Source organism: Hydra vulgaris, chromosome 06 (genome assembly GCF_038396675.1).
Source record: "Hydra vulgaris chromosome 06, alternate assembly HydraT2T_AEP".
NCBI lineage: Eukaryota > Metazoa > Cnidaria > Hydrozoa > Anthoathecata > Hydridae > Hydra > Hydra vulgaris.
In genome coordinates, this window is record NC_088925.1 from 7,423,184 (window position 1) to 7,443,078 (window position 19,895).

General features: G+C 27.9%; 1 protein-coding gene across 2 annotated transcripts in view; it reads left to right on the top strand.

Annotated features, from left to right (window-relative positions):
- Window positions 1-19,895, top strand: part of LOC100207576 (WD repeat and HMG-box DNA-binding protein 1) — a 97,629-nt gene that overhangs the window by 19,874 nt on the left and 57,860 nt on the right. For both annotated transcript variants that reach the window (XM_065799106.1, XM_065799107.1), the window contains exons 3-8: window positions 7,608-7,667; window positions 8,787-8,881; window positions 12,813-12,921; window positions 18,330-18,380; window positions 18,603-18,643; window positions 18,734-18,773. In XM_065799106.1, coding sequence (XP_065655178.1) covers window positions 7,608-7,667; window positions 8,787-8,881; window positions 12,813-12,921; window positions 18,330-18,380; window positions 18,603-18,643; window positions 18,734-18,773 — 396 coding nt within the window. The remainder of the gene's footprint in view (window positions 1-7,607; window positions 7,668-8,786; window positions 8,882-12,812; window positions 12,922-18,329; window positions 18,381-18,602; window positions 18,644-18,733; window positions 18,774-19,895) is intronic.

Sequence of the window (19,895 nt, forward strand, 5' to 3'; positions counted from 1 at the left end):
AAGAATGCCATTCTGCAGATACTTTATGATCTTGTTCATGGTGACATAAGTTAAATATGTTTTTATAATTTTTATATTGTGAATCTGCACCATCACTAAAATCAATGCAATGGTTAAAGTAAGGCATCAACTCTTTGAAATGTTTTATTACTTCACAAATGAAACAATGAACTGAGTTTGTATTGCGTTGCAAATGATCTGAAATAATATAAACACTTTTACATTTTATCATATTTTCTTCTATATAGTAAATAACAAAAGCATGCAATATTGCTTGACTGTTGTTCCAATGGAAACCTTGTACTACATCTTGAATTAAAAAATTGCAGTTTTCAGTAAAGTATAGTAATACTAAAATATGACTACTTGATAATGATGTTTTTAGACGCTGCAAATATGCTGCTTGATTTTTGGCTATATAATGATGGTCTTTTAATTGGTTTATCTGTTGACAAGTTTTTTTAATAAAATCATCCACTGAAAGAGTTACTGGAACTATATCATGTTTTTTGTTGGCTTTTTGCCACTGATTAAAGGTGATTTCTTCCATGTTGTGTCCATCAAACTAAGCAGTAAGATTTGGTATCTAGGCCATTATCGCAGATGATCCTATCTTTACGAGCAACGAGTTTTAGAGATGAACAACCACGGCTATTAATGCTTGTAAAAACTAAAAAAGTTTTCTTTTAAAATGTCTCATTAAAATCTTTATGTTGGCATGAATTGCTACTGTAATCTTCTTTGTTATTTTTTAAATACAACATTTTTGGACATTCTGGACAAAGTTTTTGACCAGGTATTAAGTCTAACTCCTTCGCAATATCCATACTGATTACACCTGATTGCAAATATAAAAAATCGACTTTTTTATATTTGCAAATAATTTTTTAGCTTTTTTAGGTAGCCATTATGGAAAAAATGTGACATTCAAGAATTCAATGTCAAAGTTTTATTAAAGTAAATCTAGAGTTGTATTCAATAAAAAAACTAGAAGGTTTTCTGAAATTTTGTTTTAAAAATATAGAGCTTCAAAGTATGAGCAAAACATGTTTTCTCTACTGAAGTTTTTATTTGTGGAAAAATCAGAAATTTCAAATGACCATATCTCATGAACTACAAAAGATTTTATGCTGAAATTTTCAGGAATTGCTTTTCTCATTGATATTAATCAAACCACCAAGTTTCATTAAAATCTGAGGGGTCTATGATGAAATCCTAAAATTTTGGGCCATTTGGCATGGAATGACTCAGCAGTATTTAGTATTATTGTTTATCTATAGCCCTTAAAGTAAAAAGTAAATAATAACTATGAAAGAAATAAATTTTCTATTTTCATTTAACTAAACTGATTTATAAATATACTGTATACTAAAAATTATACAGCCTTCAAAATCCTGGTAAGTATTTGGCAATGCCAAAATAAAAACCAACTAATCTTTAGCTTTACTGTGACATACAAAGACCAACCTTAATTTTAAATAGTTTGTATTACTCATTGGGTTCATGCTGAACTCATGCTGAATGTATAGTAAGTTTATTATCCATGAAATATTTTTAATAAGTTATTTTAATATTTTCATTAAAGCCAAACAAGTTGTTAAAACAAACAAAACTAAAATTTAAAAAAACAACAACACAGGAACAAATAAAGTTTATTAAAAACAAACCTTGTTTGAGTGAAACAGAATTTGTTTGATTAAAAAAAGAAAAGAAAACCTAAATGTTTATAAAAACTTAATTTAATCATCTGCCATTTTCTTGCTAAGTGTTTTTTCAGTCCAAATATATATTTTCCTTATTAAGTTTTACTGTTACTCATCATTATTTTTTTCATTTTACTGTTACTCATCATATTACTCAAAACTTTTTTATTTTTTCTATTTAAATTTTTACTGTTATATTACTTGAGATGTGAAAGTTTAAAAAATTCACAAAACTTTGTCTTTGCTAAAAAGAATTTCTAATAGATAATACTTATGGTAAGAAATTTGCAGGGAAGAAACATTATAAACTTACTTTAAAACAAATTAATACTTATTTTAAAATAAGTTTAACATGCTTCTTTTTATTAGTTTAAAACTGTTTAAAACAAGAAACACTATAATTTTATCCAAAGAAAACCTATAACAAGGTCTGAAATATGTCTAACATTCTGATAAAATATTCTAAGTGATTGACATAACAAACTGTTTTTAAAGCTGTTTGGTGTTGTTAGTATTTTTAAACAGATAATAATAATAACTTTATGAGAAAATCAATAATGATGCAGCTGTCATTAAGTAATAAACAAATATTTCAATATTCAAGCCTGTCACTTGTCAATACGAGTATTGACAAGTGACAAGCTTGTTATTAAAATAAAATTTTTGTTAACATTTTGAGTTTGTTAAATATTTATAAAGATTTTTTGTGGGATTGTTAGATCTGCAACATTTTACAGTTTTCCATTCAATTGTTGGGTTGATTTCACTTTCTTTTAATCTCTATACTTCCTTAGATAAGTAAGTATCATTTTTTATAAAGGGTGCGGAAAAAGTTCCTGTACAAAAGTATAATTTAAAAAAATTATCTGTATGGTGTTTTCTTTCAATATATTGTGTGTTTTTAGTATTCTTTTGTATTCCTTCGTATTCTTTTAGTATTTTTTAGTATTATTTTGTTTTAAATTAAAGTGTAATTTGTTTCTTGTCTTGTACAGGAACTTTTGCTGTTTTTGCTGTTTATATTTTTATACGAGAACTTTTTCCTCACCCTGTATTTTTCAATGTTAAAAGATTTTGTATGGTTAGCATATAAGTTTAAATGTGGCTTCACTAATTCCAAAATACATTATTTCATTACTGTCCAGAGTGCCAGGGTAAAAAGTTGCTTGATACACTATGTTATTTACAAGGCACTGTTGATTTAAAGGGCACTTGCTTTTAATAATACAATTGCAATTTTTATTTGAAGAACATTAGTTTATTTGTTGTTGCAATAAGTACTTTTGACTGCGACAATCTTTCTAATTCTATGCAATTTAATATAAAAGTTGTAAACTTCCTTGTCTTACTTAACCTCAATGAACAATTTTTTAGACTGCACATTTGTATTAGGATGCATTAAAAAAGTTAGCATACAATTTTAAACTTAATTATATTCCGAAACTCATATAACTTCTATTAAAAAATCGTAAGCACAATATAATCTGGTAACAAACCCTTTTCCCTCTCCCCTCCCTTCATATGAAGGATTTCCATATCTCCAATAAAGAGCTCATCTTTAGTTGGAAAGAATCTTGCTAAATATATGGCCGCTTCTTATGAAATCGTTTAAACAAGCCAATCTCAGGTCTCCCTATTCAACCAAATAGAATTGTAAAGACATTGCTCAGAATGGCCTCCAGAACATTGTGGCAACAACCAATATTTGCAAGCTCACTACCAACTGCTTCCTCAATGAAAACACAACCTCCTTTGTGGATACCTGTGTTGGACAAGGTTGTATCAAAGACTAAACCCTGAAGTTCGTCTAAATTTTTGCAATCCAAAAACTTTAAGCAAGCTGCTGCCTGTTCCTCTCCTGTTCCTCTTCCAATTTTTAGATCTTCTTGCAATTTCTCTAAACCATTTCCTATTACAATTACTGCAATGCAGTCCACAGTTTCTTTTGAACCGGTGATATCTGAAAGCAGTTATCATCCCAGTGTAGAAGCAAAGGAAAATCAATGGAAATCATGGAGTCACGTGTTTACGGGTAGACATTCGAGATCTCCTGATTGTACTTCGAGAAAGAGTAAAGTCTGCAAGAGGATGATCCAGAGCCTTAGCCACTGAAGCAACAATGAACATAGCTTTGTGATCTGGAAGGTTAACCCTGTCCAGAGCTCCAACATATTCCAGACTTGAAACAATACTCTTTAGCTAAGTCAAAAAGCTTATAAAGTTTATCCTTAAACATCTGTTTTTTAATTCTTCTGCTTTCCAGGTCTGTAACTTGATTCTTTTTTAGAAGCAGATAGGACAGATAGGAATCGTATAATTTCTGAAGTTTTCTTTCACTAGAATCAATTTGTGTTGGGATTTTGGCCTTATTCCACATAACAATCAGCTCTTGAATTATGAAAGAGGAGACACCGGAAGATATATATATATATATATGTATATATATGTATATATATATATATATATATATATATATATATATATATATATATATATATATATATATATATATATATATATATACATATATATAGGCCTAGGCAGGAGTGTATGAGTGCACTTATATTCCTAATTAATATATTTGTTAATTAGAAACATAAGAGTTTTACTAATTAACAAATATGTTAATTAGGAACACTCATATGTTCTTAAACACTTGAAATAATCTTGCTGAAACACTGCTAAGTCTTACAGGAAGATTGTGTGTTCAATATCAAATGTCTTTTTTGAGTCATCTTGCACTCCACAAAAAAAATGTCAATTTATTTTCTTCTCTGTTTCTAATCATGCATGGGTACTTTAAAAGCTTACTTTAAAAAGTTATTATTTGTTATTTCTAATTATTCATGGGAACTTTGAAAGCTTCTGGAAAAATACTATTTTAAAATTTATTCATAATTGTGCATAGAAGTTTGAAGATAATGTGAATAAGTTTAATTAGAGAAAAAATTTGTTTGTTTTTAATAACACAAGTCTACAAAAAAAACTTTTTTTCTGTTTCATGAGATATTGAAACTTATTTTTATGTATTTTTAAACGCTAAATCTTAAATAAGCTTTGTTTTTGTTGGCAAGTTCTAGTTTTTTTGCAATAATCAATTTAATAATTTTTAAAAGTTAAATTTTTCACAGGTATTTTTATTCAATAGTTATGAAAAAAGTAATTATGTCATATTTTTCAGATCAAATATAAAATATGAAGGCTTCTTCAAATTCCAAGTATAATCCTAACTCATTCTGCTATATCTGAGATTGCTATACACTAGTTTGACAAAGATGAAATATCACTAATTTTGTAAAACTAGCATATAAATTGTATTTTGATATTAATCTTGGTGACCAAGACACAAAGTGGGCTCCACATACTGTGTGCCATACTTGTGAGAGAAGTCTTTAAGATTTGTCAAAAGTAAAAAGAAAGAGTTTACTTTTTGGAGTCCCCAAGGTTTGGCAAGAACCCCTAAACCAAATTAACGACTGCTATTTTTGTATTGTTGATACTACTGTTATTGGCAAAAAAAAAAAAAGAGGCAAAAAGTAGCTTATCTCAATATTCCTTCTGCCATTTGATCAATTCAACATTCTGATGAGATTCTAGTTTCAATTTTTAAAGTTTTATTTTTGTCAGATGATGGGTAAAGCATGTCTTCTACAGAAACAGAAGGAGTTTTATCAGATTTTCAAGACTTTATTTAATGCTAAACAATTCAATTCACATCTGTATTTAGTCTGATAGAACTGAATGACATAGTTCAAGATTTCGGACTTTCTAAGCATGCAGCAGTGTCTTGATTAAAGATTTTGAAATAATAAGAGGGTAAATTCATAAAAGCTTACCTGATAGCTTTGCAAAAGTTTCTTACTTTAGAACTAAAGTTAAAACCTTTGTTAACTTTTTTTCCAGAAGTCAATTTATTTGTTTGCTGTAAAGATATTTCAGGTCTTCTATTACAGTTGGGTAATTCTGTATACAATCCAACAGAATGAAGACTTTTTATTTATAGCTCAAAGCTAATCCTCAAATGTGTTGTTTTACACAATGACAATATTTTTGGTTCGTACCGATTGGTCATTGTGTTTATTTGCAAAAGACTTTTGTTGACATTAAAACGGTGCTTAACTTGATTAAATACCACAAACACAACTGGATTATTTGTGTAGATCTAAAAATGTTTAATTTTCTCCTTATTCAGCAGAAAGGTTTTACAAAATTTCCATGTTATCTCTGTATGTGGGACAGTCGAGCCAGAAATCAACACTGAATGCTAAAAGAATGGTCTATTTGCCACAGTCTCACAGTGGGCATGCAAAATATTGTGAATGAACCCACTGTTAGTTGGAAAAAAAGTTTTTTCGCCACTTTTAAACTTGGATTCATGAAACAATTTGTCAAAGCACTGAAAACTGATAGTGATTGTTTTCAGTACATAGTTACAGCATTACCAGGTTTGTCAATAGAGAAAAAAAAAGGCAGGAGTTTTTAATGGGCCACAAATTTGCTATCTTATAAATGGTTAAGAGTTCATTAAAACAATAGATAGCAAAGAGAAAATGGCTTGGTTGTTGTTTGTGGTTGTTGTAAAAAACTTGCTTAAAATAAAAAAAAAGAAAACATGCAGATTTAGTTGATAAAATGTTGAAAGTTTTTTGTGATCTTGTATGTTAAATGAAAAACTTCATTTTATAAATAGTCATCTTGACCAATTTCCTGAAAATCTTGTGACTAAATGTGAATGAAGAACAAGGAAAGCGATCCTAGCATTTCAAAATGAGTTTCAAGTCTGTTTTTTAGAATTATTTCTAATAGTTCGCAAAATAAAAATATATTTATTGCAAAAAATCTGTAGCTTGCCATTAAAATCTGATACCAGATTTGAATTCAGCCCTCAAAATTATATGAGATCAAGCGTCAAATTTAATGTAATATTTTTTGTCGACTTGTGTTATTACATTTTTAAATATTACAATTTTTAAAAATAAATTTAATGATACCAGCAGTGATCCAGACTTTTTTTTATTGAATTTTTCTACAATTAAATTTGTTGGGGCATATATATATATATATATATATATATATATATATATATATATATATATATATATATATATATATATATATATATATATATATATATATATATAAACACACACACACACACACACACACACACACACACACACACACACACACACACACGCACACACACACACAGTGAACTCCCGATTAATCGAACTTCCAGGGGGCCAAGTAATTAGTTTGAGTTAGCAAATGTTCGAGTTATCGGGACATTCTATGAGTCAAACTTTTACAAATAAGTGAAAATAATTAGAGTTATAAAATTTTTTTTGTTTGTCTAAAATTTTGATAAAATAAGTCATAAAATATAAAATCTCTTTATGACACTCTGTCTCAGTTTTTAAGTAATATCTTTTTTGATTGATATTTAGAAAACCAAAAAAATTTAATCTATATCAGTCATGGGGACAAAATATCAGTCACGGGGACAAATAAAATGGTTCGACTTGAATTTCTGCAAATGTTTGAGTTATCAGGGATTCGAGCTATCTAGTGGTTTTTATGGGAAAGTATTAGTGAGTGTTCAAGTGGAATCCAAAAGTATTTTGAGTTACAGGAAGTTCAAGTTATCCAGGGTTCGAGATATCAGAAGTTCACTGTATACATATATATATATACATATATATATATATATATATATATATATATATATATATATATATATATATATATTTATATATATTTATATATATATATATATATATATATATATATATATATATATATATATATTTATATACACATACATACAGTTTTGATGATGCTTTCTTCAAAAAAATGGCTTTTTACATTTTTTATTGTCTTAAAATACTTGTTTAACTTATTTAGAGTGATATTATTGTCATAGCAACAGATTTTCATGAAGTGAAATGTTATAAACTGCCTGAGGTAAATATATCATAAGTCTTATATATTTATTTATAGTTTAAATTACTAGTTATATAGTAGTATAAATAAATGAATTTTTTTTTATTTACATACAGACATTGTAGCAACAGATTATTAGATAGTTGATGTAGCAGCACTCCCTTGTAGCAGCAGGATATAACATTGTTGATGTAGCAACACTCGCATGTTTTACAGTAAAAAAAATGAAAATAAAAACATTCAGAATATTTTCAAAAACATTTAGAATGTTTTTAAAAACATTTCAGTCTTTTAATTTATATGCGGTAGTGGTGTAGTGGTAGAGCACTCGCTTCATAAGTGAGAGGTTCCAAGTTTGATTCCCACCATGTCCCTGGTAGTACCGCGCTCAACTTGTTTCTCCGTGCAGCAGCCTTGTTTATCAAGGTTCGTGTTTCGGAGTTATAGAGTTGAAAGAGAGTTATAATCACAAGTAGCCTCCTCATCTGTAGTGGTCTTCTCGGCCTTAGGGAGGTTATTAATAAAATAAAAATTTTTATTTTTTTATTTTTGTGGTTTTTTAAAAAGAAATAAGTTTAATTTGTTTCCTCAATTAAGTTAATGTGTTTTATTGTAATCTGTACTAGTTTTGTATTGCTAAATGTCTTAGACTAGTTAAGAGCTATTTTTTACCACAAACAATATATTTAACACTTTAACTATAGGTATATATATATATATATATATATATATAATATATATATATATATATATATATATATATATATATATATATATATATATATATACATATATATATATATTAACTAGTTTATATATATAAAGATATATATTGTATACATTATATATATAAAGATATATATTATATACTAGTTTATATTTATATATATAAACTAGTTTATATATATATATATATATATATATATATATATATATATATATATATATATATATATATATATATATATATATTAACTAGTTTATATATATATAAAGATATATATTAAAGATATTTTTTGTACAGGAACTTTTTCCGCACCCTGTATATCAAGTTTAGTTATTATTATTATTATTATTATTGCTCTTTTTAATTTTATCAATTTTTTTTTTAATTATTTTTCATTACCTTTTTTTTTTTAGCTAGAAGTATTACATAATATTCTTTTGCGTTTTACATCTCCAATAAATTATGTGTGTATATCAAAAAATAAAGAAATTTGTGCAGCAGCCTCTAGGTAATTTTTATTGTTTTTTTATTATGTACATGAATGTTGTTGAAAATTTGAAATGTAAATTTTCTGGTATAGTATGAAAAATAAATCACCATATTAAGAGAATAAATTTTATTTAATGATTTTTATATTTATTTATTTTATAAATATTTGTTAACATTTTCACTAGTATGCTAAATATTTTAGATGGAGAATTTTTCAAAATGTTACCTAAAATTTATTTTGAAAAATGTCCTTTCTGAAAAATCTAGCATGGTTTTGGAAACATACTTCTACTGAGTACTACAACTTGTGACAAATTTAGATGTAGAGAAAGTTGTTTGAGGTATTAATATGGTATAATACAGAAAATAGTTAGGTGGATTCTGCTTGTCAAAATGTTAGATGGTAATGTAATCATGAGGAAAAATGAGTGGTTGTTTTTTAAAAACTTTTAATAAAAAAGTTCTTGAATATGCCTAGATCAAGCTTACAGATTTCTTTTAAAATCACATTTCTTGAAAGTGTTTTTAAGTAAGACATTTCTTTTATAAAACTATTTTAATCACATGATGCATTATTTAAGATTTGTGTGAGTAAGTGTTTGTGTGTGTATGTTTTTACACGCACACACACATATACATTGTTCTGAGAGAGAATATATATTGTTAAGATATATTGTTTGTATATTGTTATTATTATTGTTATCTTTCATCTTACAACCTTATATCTAAAGTAGCCCTTTTATCTGATGACTCAACTTTATACTCCTGTCTTGACAAAAAGTCTTCTCTTTTTGTTTGCTTAGAACAGGCAGTTGATCTTGAATCTGATATCACTTCTGTAACAGATTGAGGTTCACAGTGGCTTGTAAATTTTAACTCCAACTTAACTCAGTTATTTACTGCATAAACTATCGCAATACTGTTTACATTCCTATATTAATGAATGGCAACTCTCTCACTGAGTCCTCTTCTTTATGTCTTCTTGGATTATCGTTCACTACTGACCTTTCATGGAAACCATATATACAATCGATTACTAAATCTTAGCAGGTAGTAAATTAGTATCTGCTGAGATTGCCTCTCTTTATTGTTCTCGCCATTTTCTTACCCTTAATTCCATTCTCTACCTCTACAAAATTCTTATTCGTCCCTGTATGAATACTGTTGTCATATTTAGTTTGGCTCTTCTAATGATGCTCTTTCTCTTTTAGAGAATTTCTTTAGATTATTAAGTCCAAAGAGTAGAGGTCCAAAAACGCTGCTTTTTTTTCTACAAATCTTGAGCTTCTTTCCCATCGTTGTAAATTTGCATATGTTCTAGTTCTATTGACTAAAAATTATTCTCGTTTGATTTGTCATTCAGCTAAGTCTCATTCTTTTACTGTATCTGTCCTTGCATGCTCTAAAAACTTCTATTTGTCTAGTTTTTTCCACAGCATTTTAACCCTTTTGAACTTTCTCCCATCTTCATGTTTTCCTGATTCATACAACCTATAACTTTTTAAGTCAACAGTTTCCTTGCTCTATAACTCTATTCTTTTTTTTCTATTAACTCCCAACATAACAGTGGTTGCTTTTAGCCTTGTTGGGAGTGAATTGAAATTAAAAAAAATACATGCTATAAATCTAGCCTGATGCTATAAATCTAGCTCCAGGTTACCTGAATCAAATTCCTTTAGGACTTATATCACCTAGCAATACTTGTGAAAGCTCCAGAAAATCAAGGTAATCATCGTAGGGGTGAAAAAAGTTGTTTCAAAAAGTTATTGCTCACGGTTTGTAGATTTGGGGTCCTAATATCAACTCACTTTAGAGGGAAACTTGGCTCCACCGATCTTACAGGACTAATTTGATTCAGGGCTGATCCACGTTTTTGCATTCCATTGTTGGACAGTCCAGTATTCTGCTGTATTTGAACCATATTTTCTGTTGTAAGAGGTTCTTTAAAGAGTTGCTGAGCTGATGATGGACCTAAACAAAAAAAAATAGAAATTTCAAAATCAATTAAGTGAATAAACTAGATAAAGATTTGAGAATTTAATTTAGAACAAAATATAATAAGAATATTTTTTTAATTAAATTAAATTAGAATCAGTTTAGAATATTGAAGGAGCATTTTTATTTTACTATAATTTTGTCTCTCCCTATTTAGCCCTATTAAAATATTTGATTGACAAGTTTAAACGTAAATTAACAATATCAAATCAGCACAGCATACCTCTTCTCATAGACAACATCTTTCCACTTGGTTGACTAAGCCTGATGGTTCCATTTGGAGAGGCACTTTTAGAATCCAAAACTGCTGATGCAACTTGCTCTGCTCCTTCAGGATCTGCAGCTGCAATTTTCCTCAGTTTTTCATGATGAGTTCCTAATGTGCAGTTGTGAGGAAGCCCATGTCCAATAATTGACAAGCACTTTGTGCAACATTTTTCAGCACTTTGAGAAGCCTGCTGTGGGAGTTTGGGCTCTGAGGCTTGGAATTTGCTGAATGGATGCTTTTCTTTTTCCTTGAGCTTGGCAATTTGGCAGAGTAAAAACTCACAAACATTAGAAAAACATGTTGCAGGTTAGATTAAAATTATCTCAAAGTGGTAAATTTTTGGCACGACGGTTGTTTTCCTCTCACAAAGCTTTTCAATCTGAGATCGGCATGAGATACAAGTTACCAAAGGCACTCTCTCATCATTGAAATCAAGTTTTTTTTTGGTTTGTTGAAGGATTTTTGATTTGTAATTTTTATCAGCTTTTGGTCACCTTTTTTCATGCAAATGACACAAACAGATTTTCTGCATTCTTCATGGGTCTTTGCAAACGTTGGCATCTTCAAACTTAACAACTATATTCACAAAACCTTGTTTACAATTTTCTTTGTTTTGTAGAATTGCCTCTTTTGGAAAAAACTCTGGATATGGACACAAGGTTCAAAAATGCTCTTGAATCAGCGTAATAAATCAAATTTTGAAAAAAGTTATAAAAATAAGAAAACTAAAATATTCGATTGGCAACATTTCATATTTTATTAATTTTTTTCACAGAGCATGTTTACTGTATAAAATTAGTCCGAATTTAGATCATTTAGTTTATAAATACTTAGAGATACAAATTTCCATTTGGATGTTAATGAGGGATATCAAAACACCTCAATATGGACTCCCATAGACATGTACTATTACCAACTAAAAGGATTTTCATAGGGTGTTTCATTGATATTAGGACCCCCAATCTACAAACCCTGCACTGTAACATCTTTAATATCATTGACTGTATGCAAGGCACCTTCATCTTAATTTTTGACTTGATATTGGCCTTAACAATGTTTGCCCAATTCATCTTAAAACCTTTTAACAAAAGGATTACAGGTTGGCTGAAAAGAATTGTTTTATAAAAAAGGTGATTTGAGAATTATTACATGAATACGGTGTCTGCAAACCAGATATATTATATTCTGCCCTACCTTTTTTTCATTCAAAAGATATCTTTTATCAAACATTAGAAGGAATATAGGTAATGGCATTTGCTGTGTGACATTAGCTTGTTTAATTAATTGACGCATAATTCTAATAATTATTTATGCTTGCATGAAATTTTAAAAACCTTAAGTATAGTGGTCCCTATTAGCCCCAGGGAGGTGAACTTTTTAATATAGAATTTAAGAGAAATAAGTTTTCTCTAAATTATAACAATTAAGTTTATTAAATGCAAATTTTTTTTTTCTTTTTATTTATTAAATTTTTTCAGATTAATTTTTATTAGGAGTATTTTTTAATTTTATTTTCTAAGAAAAGCTCAGGAATTTTACCATCAATTTTTTATAAAATAACATTAAACTATGTGAATCTTGTAATATAAAATAACATTAAAATGTGTGAATCTTGTAATATAGCAAAAAAATTCAAAAGTATTATATTATTCTAATTATTAAATTGTAATCTTTTATTTTTTTCAAGTGACTTTACAATCAAAGCAGCTAATACAGATGGTACTTCTCAAAAAACATATTCTGGTCATTCAGCTCCAGTTTTAAGCTTATGTTTTACTAATAACTTTGAAAGTTTAGTAAGTCGAGTTTTGAATTTTTATTTGACATCTATGTTATATTAGTTTAGAGTTTTTGTGTGTGTGTGTGTGTGTATGTGTGTGTATATATATATATATATATATATATATATATATATATATATATATATATATATATATATATATATATATATATACAGTTGACTCATGATATCGCTAACTCTCAGGTGGCAGGGAAAAAGTTTGAGATGTTGAGTAGTCAAGATATTGAGAGTCAACTGTGTGTATATATATATATACAGTATTGGACAAAACATTTGCAACCAACATCGAACAATGCTAAAAAGTGTTCCTAATTTTACATGTCTTAAAAACGAAACGAACTATACTACCACAGCAAACAGTTCAGGAGTCTGGAATCATAGCATGCCATGACATGAGCAATCAGCTGACAGGTGACAGCGCACATGCAGAATTTCGTTGACAAGTGTCATTTTGCAGCGGACAAAACAAGTACAACTTTTTTGGTCTGTTTCATTTTCTTAAGTCTGGTCTGTGTCAACGTCACGGAAGTTTTTTAATAATTAAAGGAAATATCCAGAAGTTTCCAGAAGAAGCATCTGAAAGCATCCAGTAGCATCCAGGAATATCCAGAAACATTCAGAAGCATCCAGACGCATCCAGAAGCTTCCAGAAGCATCGAAAAGAAGCATCTAGAATCTTCCAGTACAGGTTCACACAGGTTCATTTTACTATATAAGTGACATGTAAATCGACATGTAATTCAGTCAGTATATGGAAGTCAATCAGTCAGTATTATCAAGACAGTTTATCGAAGTGAGTTTTATCAAAGTGTTTTATCGAAGAACATCAATACAAGAAGTGAAATACAACAAGTGTTTCATTACATCAATACAGTCCACATCCAACCAAGACGTTGTGTTCCACAGAGCGTTATTGTATCATCACAAGGTAAATGTAACACGGTAAGCCTTGAGAAGCGTGATTATTTATTTTTATTATTTTTCTGACTTCAAGTGCAAAAATGGCTCCTGCCAGTCTTGAATTGGAACTAAGAAAGAAAATTATTGGCGATTACGTAAGTGGAATGTCACAAAAAAGTATTTGTGATAAATATCGCGTGAAAAAATGGACAGCATCAAGACTATGTTCCAAATATCGTTCTACGGGGAAGTTGGCAGCAGATAACAAAGGTGGAATACCGCGTTCTATTCCACCACTTCTAGAGAGGGTTCTATGATCGTCAGATCCGTCAAGAAGGATCCCTGGATATCATCAGTTGAGATACAAAAGCAATTAGAGCTGCCTGTATCGTACCGAACAATCAGACGACGTGCTGTTGAAGCCGGATTGTTTTCTCGACGCCCTGCAAAGAAACCGCTGATTTCACTAAAAAACCAGAAGAAAAGACTCCTGTTTGCTACATCTCATATTGACTGGAATGTGCAGAAATGGCAAACTGTCCTGTTTAGTGATGAATCGAAGTTCAACATCATTGTGAGCGATGGCATTTGCCATGTACGTCGACCGGCCAAAAAACGCCTCGATTTACGTTACCGCCATAAGACCGTGAAGCATGGTTGAGGTAATGTAATGCTCTGGGGGTGTTTTTCTGCTAACGGTCTAGGTCCAATACATCGAAACGATGGAATAATGATTCCACAAAGTTTCATTGACCACCTGATCGAATCTATGCCTCGAAGATGCAAGGCTGTGATTGACAACAAAGGATTCGCCACGAAATATTGATAGCAAAATACAGCTTGGTCAACATTTTGTCGAGTTGCACTTGTTTTGTCCAGAAGGAAGTCAACTTTTTTTAATACTTTTGATTAATTTATTAATTTTCGTGTACAAATAATGAACTTTGTGATGAATAAATCTTGAAGAACTTTGTCTCTAAACTTTTACATAGTTATTTCTCTAAATTGAAAAAATGCAGCACTTTTATATAAAGAAACTAAATAAGCATTATTTGGTTGCACTCGTTTTGTCCGATACTATATATATATATATATATATATATATATATATATATATATATATATATATATATATATATATATATAATCAGTTCATAAAAAGATGATTTTTTTTAGTTTTAAAATTTTTCCAGTATCATTAATTTTTTAGATTGACTATAGAATGAATGTCAATTAGAAATGATTAACTAGTTTAGGAGTAGTTGGCAAAGATTTTGTTAATGCCAAAATGTTAAATAAAATTGTCAATAGTTTTTATTTTTTTATTTTTAAACCAATAAGAAAACTGTAAAATAGTATGAAATTGTAAATACATGTTGAAGGGGCAAGTTAGGCAATTGCGAATGGCGATGAGCCAAAGTCTTTTAGCGATCTTGAAATTATATTATTTGAAGCTCTCGCGATCACTAGTTTTTATATTTCTGAGCAAAAGTTTTGATGAACAAAGGCTTAATCATGTTTTAAAATGATGCATCTTTAAATTTTATTGAAAATTTTTTTAAATAAAGTCCTTATATAGAGACTTTAATAGTAAAAAATAGTCTCTTTCAACGCTTTTTTAACATTTAAGCGACATCAACAAAATTAGGCGACAAATGTTGTTCAAATGTTAAAACAATTAAAAAAATGCTACAATACATTTAGTTTTATCGTCTTTTAAAAGTTTTTTTATTTAACGGTGTTTTTTTTTCTGTCGTTATTGAAAAACAAGGCAGTTAGATAGAGAATTAAGTTAAGCATGATACTATCATGGATGTGGTGGAGGTTTACTTGCTTATGAAGTGAGATTTTAACACCTATACTACTACCAAATTTATTTAATTTTTGAACCTTTTTTTTAACTTTATTTAAATTGAGTCAATGTCCTCAATTTTTTTAATTTCTTTACAATACAATAAGTAATATAACTTTTTTTTTAAATGTTTTAATATGTTGAAAACTTATAACATTTAATATGTTGAAATATTATATTACTCGATTTAAAAAAAATAAAAATTAATTTTTATACCACAAAATCATGAAAAAGCACCTGGGCACTTATTTAAGCAAGCAGGATGCAGCAGGGTGCTTATTTTGTTTTAGTTAAAAAATTTTGTTTTACAAAATTGTTACTCGGCAGCATTTGATAATAAATTGATAGTCACTTCGGCAGCATTGATGATAAAATTGTACAAATCAGAGAATTGTCTTTAAAATACAAAATACTTTACAAGGTTGTATTACCAGAAGCTGTTTATATCATATTTATAAAAATTTTTTAAGCATTAATCATTGGCAGGGCTTGACATAATGAACATTTTTGTTTGGGACAATTTGTCTGATAAATACTTAAGTTCGGCAGACAAATCCAATAAAATCTAAAGAACTATGATCAAATACTATTCCTAACCACACATAAAATATTTTGTTTTTACAACTTGAACACGGCAGTTTGTTTTGACAACTTTAGGCATTTCAAAAATGCGCTGAAAATAAGAAGAAAATTTAAAAGATAACTTATCTAAAAAAAGAAAAGTCTGAGCTCAAAAAACTAAAATTTGAAAAGGTAAATATATTTATATTGCGTTTTTTTAAAATTACTATACTATGTGAAATGCTTTGTAAATATTATAATTTATAAATACATTAAGTATATAAATTATTATGTTTACCTATTACTTTATTAAAAAAAGTAACAAATTAATTTTAATGATTGTTTGCAACAATTAGAAATAATTTGTATAATATTCTTTGATAATTTAAATAAGATTTAATTAAAATTAATTATATTTTATTTACACTAGCAAAAGGTATTTCATGTAATATATATATTTATATAAATGTAATATATTACATTTATATAAATATATATATTTTTTATAAATCTTTTCAAACTTTTTCTATGATTGGTTTTATCATCTCTTTTAATAGCAAGCCTGAAAACAAATGTTACATAACAGCTCAAATTTAGTCGTGTAATAAAAACAAATGTTATGTAACAACTCAAATTTAGTAGTGTAATAAAAACAAATGTTATGTAACAACTCAAATTTAGTAGTGTAATAAAAACAAATGTTATGTAACAACTCAAATTTAGTAGTGTAATAAAAACAAATGTTATGTAACAACTCAAATTTAGTAGTGTAATAAAAACACTACTATTTGTTTCTATAAGCATTAAGATAACTATTACTTTAAAATTTTTATGAAATAAATTTAAAAGCGGTTTTAAAAGCTAAAATATTCGTTTTAAACTTAAAAAACTATCTGACACAAAGTAAAATAAATACTAAATTTAATTTAATAATTATAAATCTAAATTAATAATTAATTGCACATTTTAATATAAATGATAAAATCCGGGCTGTTTAATTCAGAAAAATGTAATGCTTAGGGATTGTCCATAAATTATGCAATGCTAAATTTCACTAATAAACAAAACAAAAAAGATCAACAGTTTTCCCTTGCAGAGCCTTAAGTTAAATAAAAAATCAAAATTACTAATTAAATTCAATAAAAATCACTGCGTAAAAGTGCTTAAGATCTCCTGCATCTATTTTTTAAATAAATCTAGCATTGCATAGTTTACGGATGATCCCAAGCGTCTTTTAAAAATGAATTAGCTCAAAAAAATTATGTATCTTACTTCAACTTCATTTTCTCTTTTGTATAAAAAATAAAAAGATCAAAATATGAAGTTTATATACAATACTGAATTTATTATTAATTTTGGAACAACTAAAATTATTGTAAAATAAATCTTCACTAAATATGGGTCAGACAAAATGACTGAAAGTATGCTGGATAATGTCTGATGTCCAGCAGCTATTTTATGCCCTGATCATTGGTAAAAACTTTGTTGCGAACTTGAAAACTGAAGCAATATTATGATATGAAGCAATATGAAGGTATAAAGCAATATGAAGATTTAAAGCAATATGAAGATATAAAGCGTAAAGGTATGAAGTAATATGAAGATATGAAGTGCATATTTATAACAAAAATGTGTTTATATACTTGTCAATGTTTCAGATATTTTAAATATTTATAATACAAAAGATATTAAATGTGTTATATTGATTACTTGGTGATGAATATTTAGCATGGCTCAACTAATCACTTGAACTGTTTATGCTTGCGTCTGTGTTTATAACAGTTATCAATATGTTGTAGGATTTGAAAACTTCGTCTATTATGCTGAAAAACAGATTCATTTAAACTTTTAAAAGTTAAAAAAAATTTTATTTAATGCTTGAATTTTAAATCGAGTTATATATATTTATATATATAGCTGATTAAAAATTTAAAGTTTTTATCAAAAAGTTCAACAAAATACAACAAATTAAATAAAATATTCAATAACATGTAATTCAATGGTTAATCTTCAAAGAATATTTAATTAATAAAGCGCATTTTACACAATCACTTTTTTTCTTTTTTTTCAAGCATCGATTTTTTTATTAGATTTCAAACAGTTGTGATGGCACAATTCGTGTATGGAATGTTCTTGATCAGGTATTTTAAATAGTTTTTTTATATTAATAATTTAGTACTTTCTAATTTAAAAAGTAAGTATATTCTCTAAGCAAAAATATAAAAAATATTTTTAATGTTTTATATTTTTTTATGCGTATTTTTATGTGTATTTTATATTTTTTATGTATATTTTATGTGTAAAAACTTGTGTATTTCAGAATGTCAGTTTAGTAATATTTCCTAATATTTATTATTTAATAGATGTGTACAAAAGTGATTGACATTCTCCCTAAATCAAACAGGTAGTTATAGATGTGTGCATTGGTTATTATTAGTTATTGTTGTTTTATATTGTTGTATTATTTAGTTATTGCTGTTTTATATATTTATAGTGCTTCGCAATATCTTGGAGTTATGGCAATTTATGACAAGGTACTGAAACAAACAAGCTGTATATATATATATATGTTAATTCACCTCCCCAAGGCCAAGAAGGCCACTACAGATGAGGAGGCTACTTAATTGACCCTCTCTCAACTCTATAACTCCAAAACACGAACCTTGACAAACAAGGCCGCTGCACGGAGAAACAAGTTGAGCATGGTACTACCATAGGGGCATAGTGGGGATCGAACTCGGAACCTCTCGCTTATGAAGCGCTCTACTACTACACCACTACGCATATCTATGCAGTAGTGTTGTAGTAGTAGAGGGCAGTATATATATATATATATATATATATATATATATATATATATATATATATATATATATATATATATATATATATATATATATATATAAAATATATATATATATATATATATATATATATATATATATATATATGTATATATATATATATATATATATATATATATATATATATATATATATATATATATCAACACTTGTAATTAGGAAAAATGAGGGCGGCAATAATTTGCTGACCTCAATCATTTAAAGGTCGGCATCAGGTTGGCAATAATTATTTGATACAAAGGTATGTCCATGAAACATAGAAAGGAGGTCAGCAATTTTTTTCCGACCTCAAACACTTTCAGGTCGGCAGTTAGGTGGGCATTGCCGAATGCCTACCCTAATTCCGAGGGTTGATATATATATATATATATATATATATATATATATATATATATATATATATATATATATATATATATATATATGTGTGTTTGTGTGTGTGTATATATATATATATAAATTATGTTAGTGTATTCTACAAATAGAGTGCTCAATGTTGTTAAAGAACAGAGCAATAATAAATTAGTAAAAACACTTATCTAATTTTTAGTTGTCTTCAACAGCATGTTTCTCCATCAGTAGGTTTATCAGAAAGCCTGATGAACCTTACTCATATAATTTGCAATCCTTTAAGTTGTCTGTCAATCGTTATCTTGCTCTACAATCTTCATCTTTTCTCTTCCAGTAGCTTCCAACTCTAATTAGTGGTTGCTTGCAGCCTTTTTGGAAGCAAAGATGTTTAAAAAAAAAAGTTTCCTCTGCAGTTGTATGTTAAAGAGATAACCTTATTCA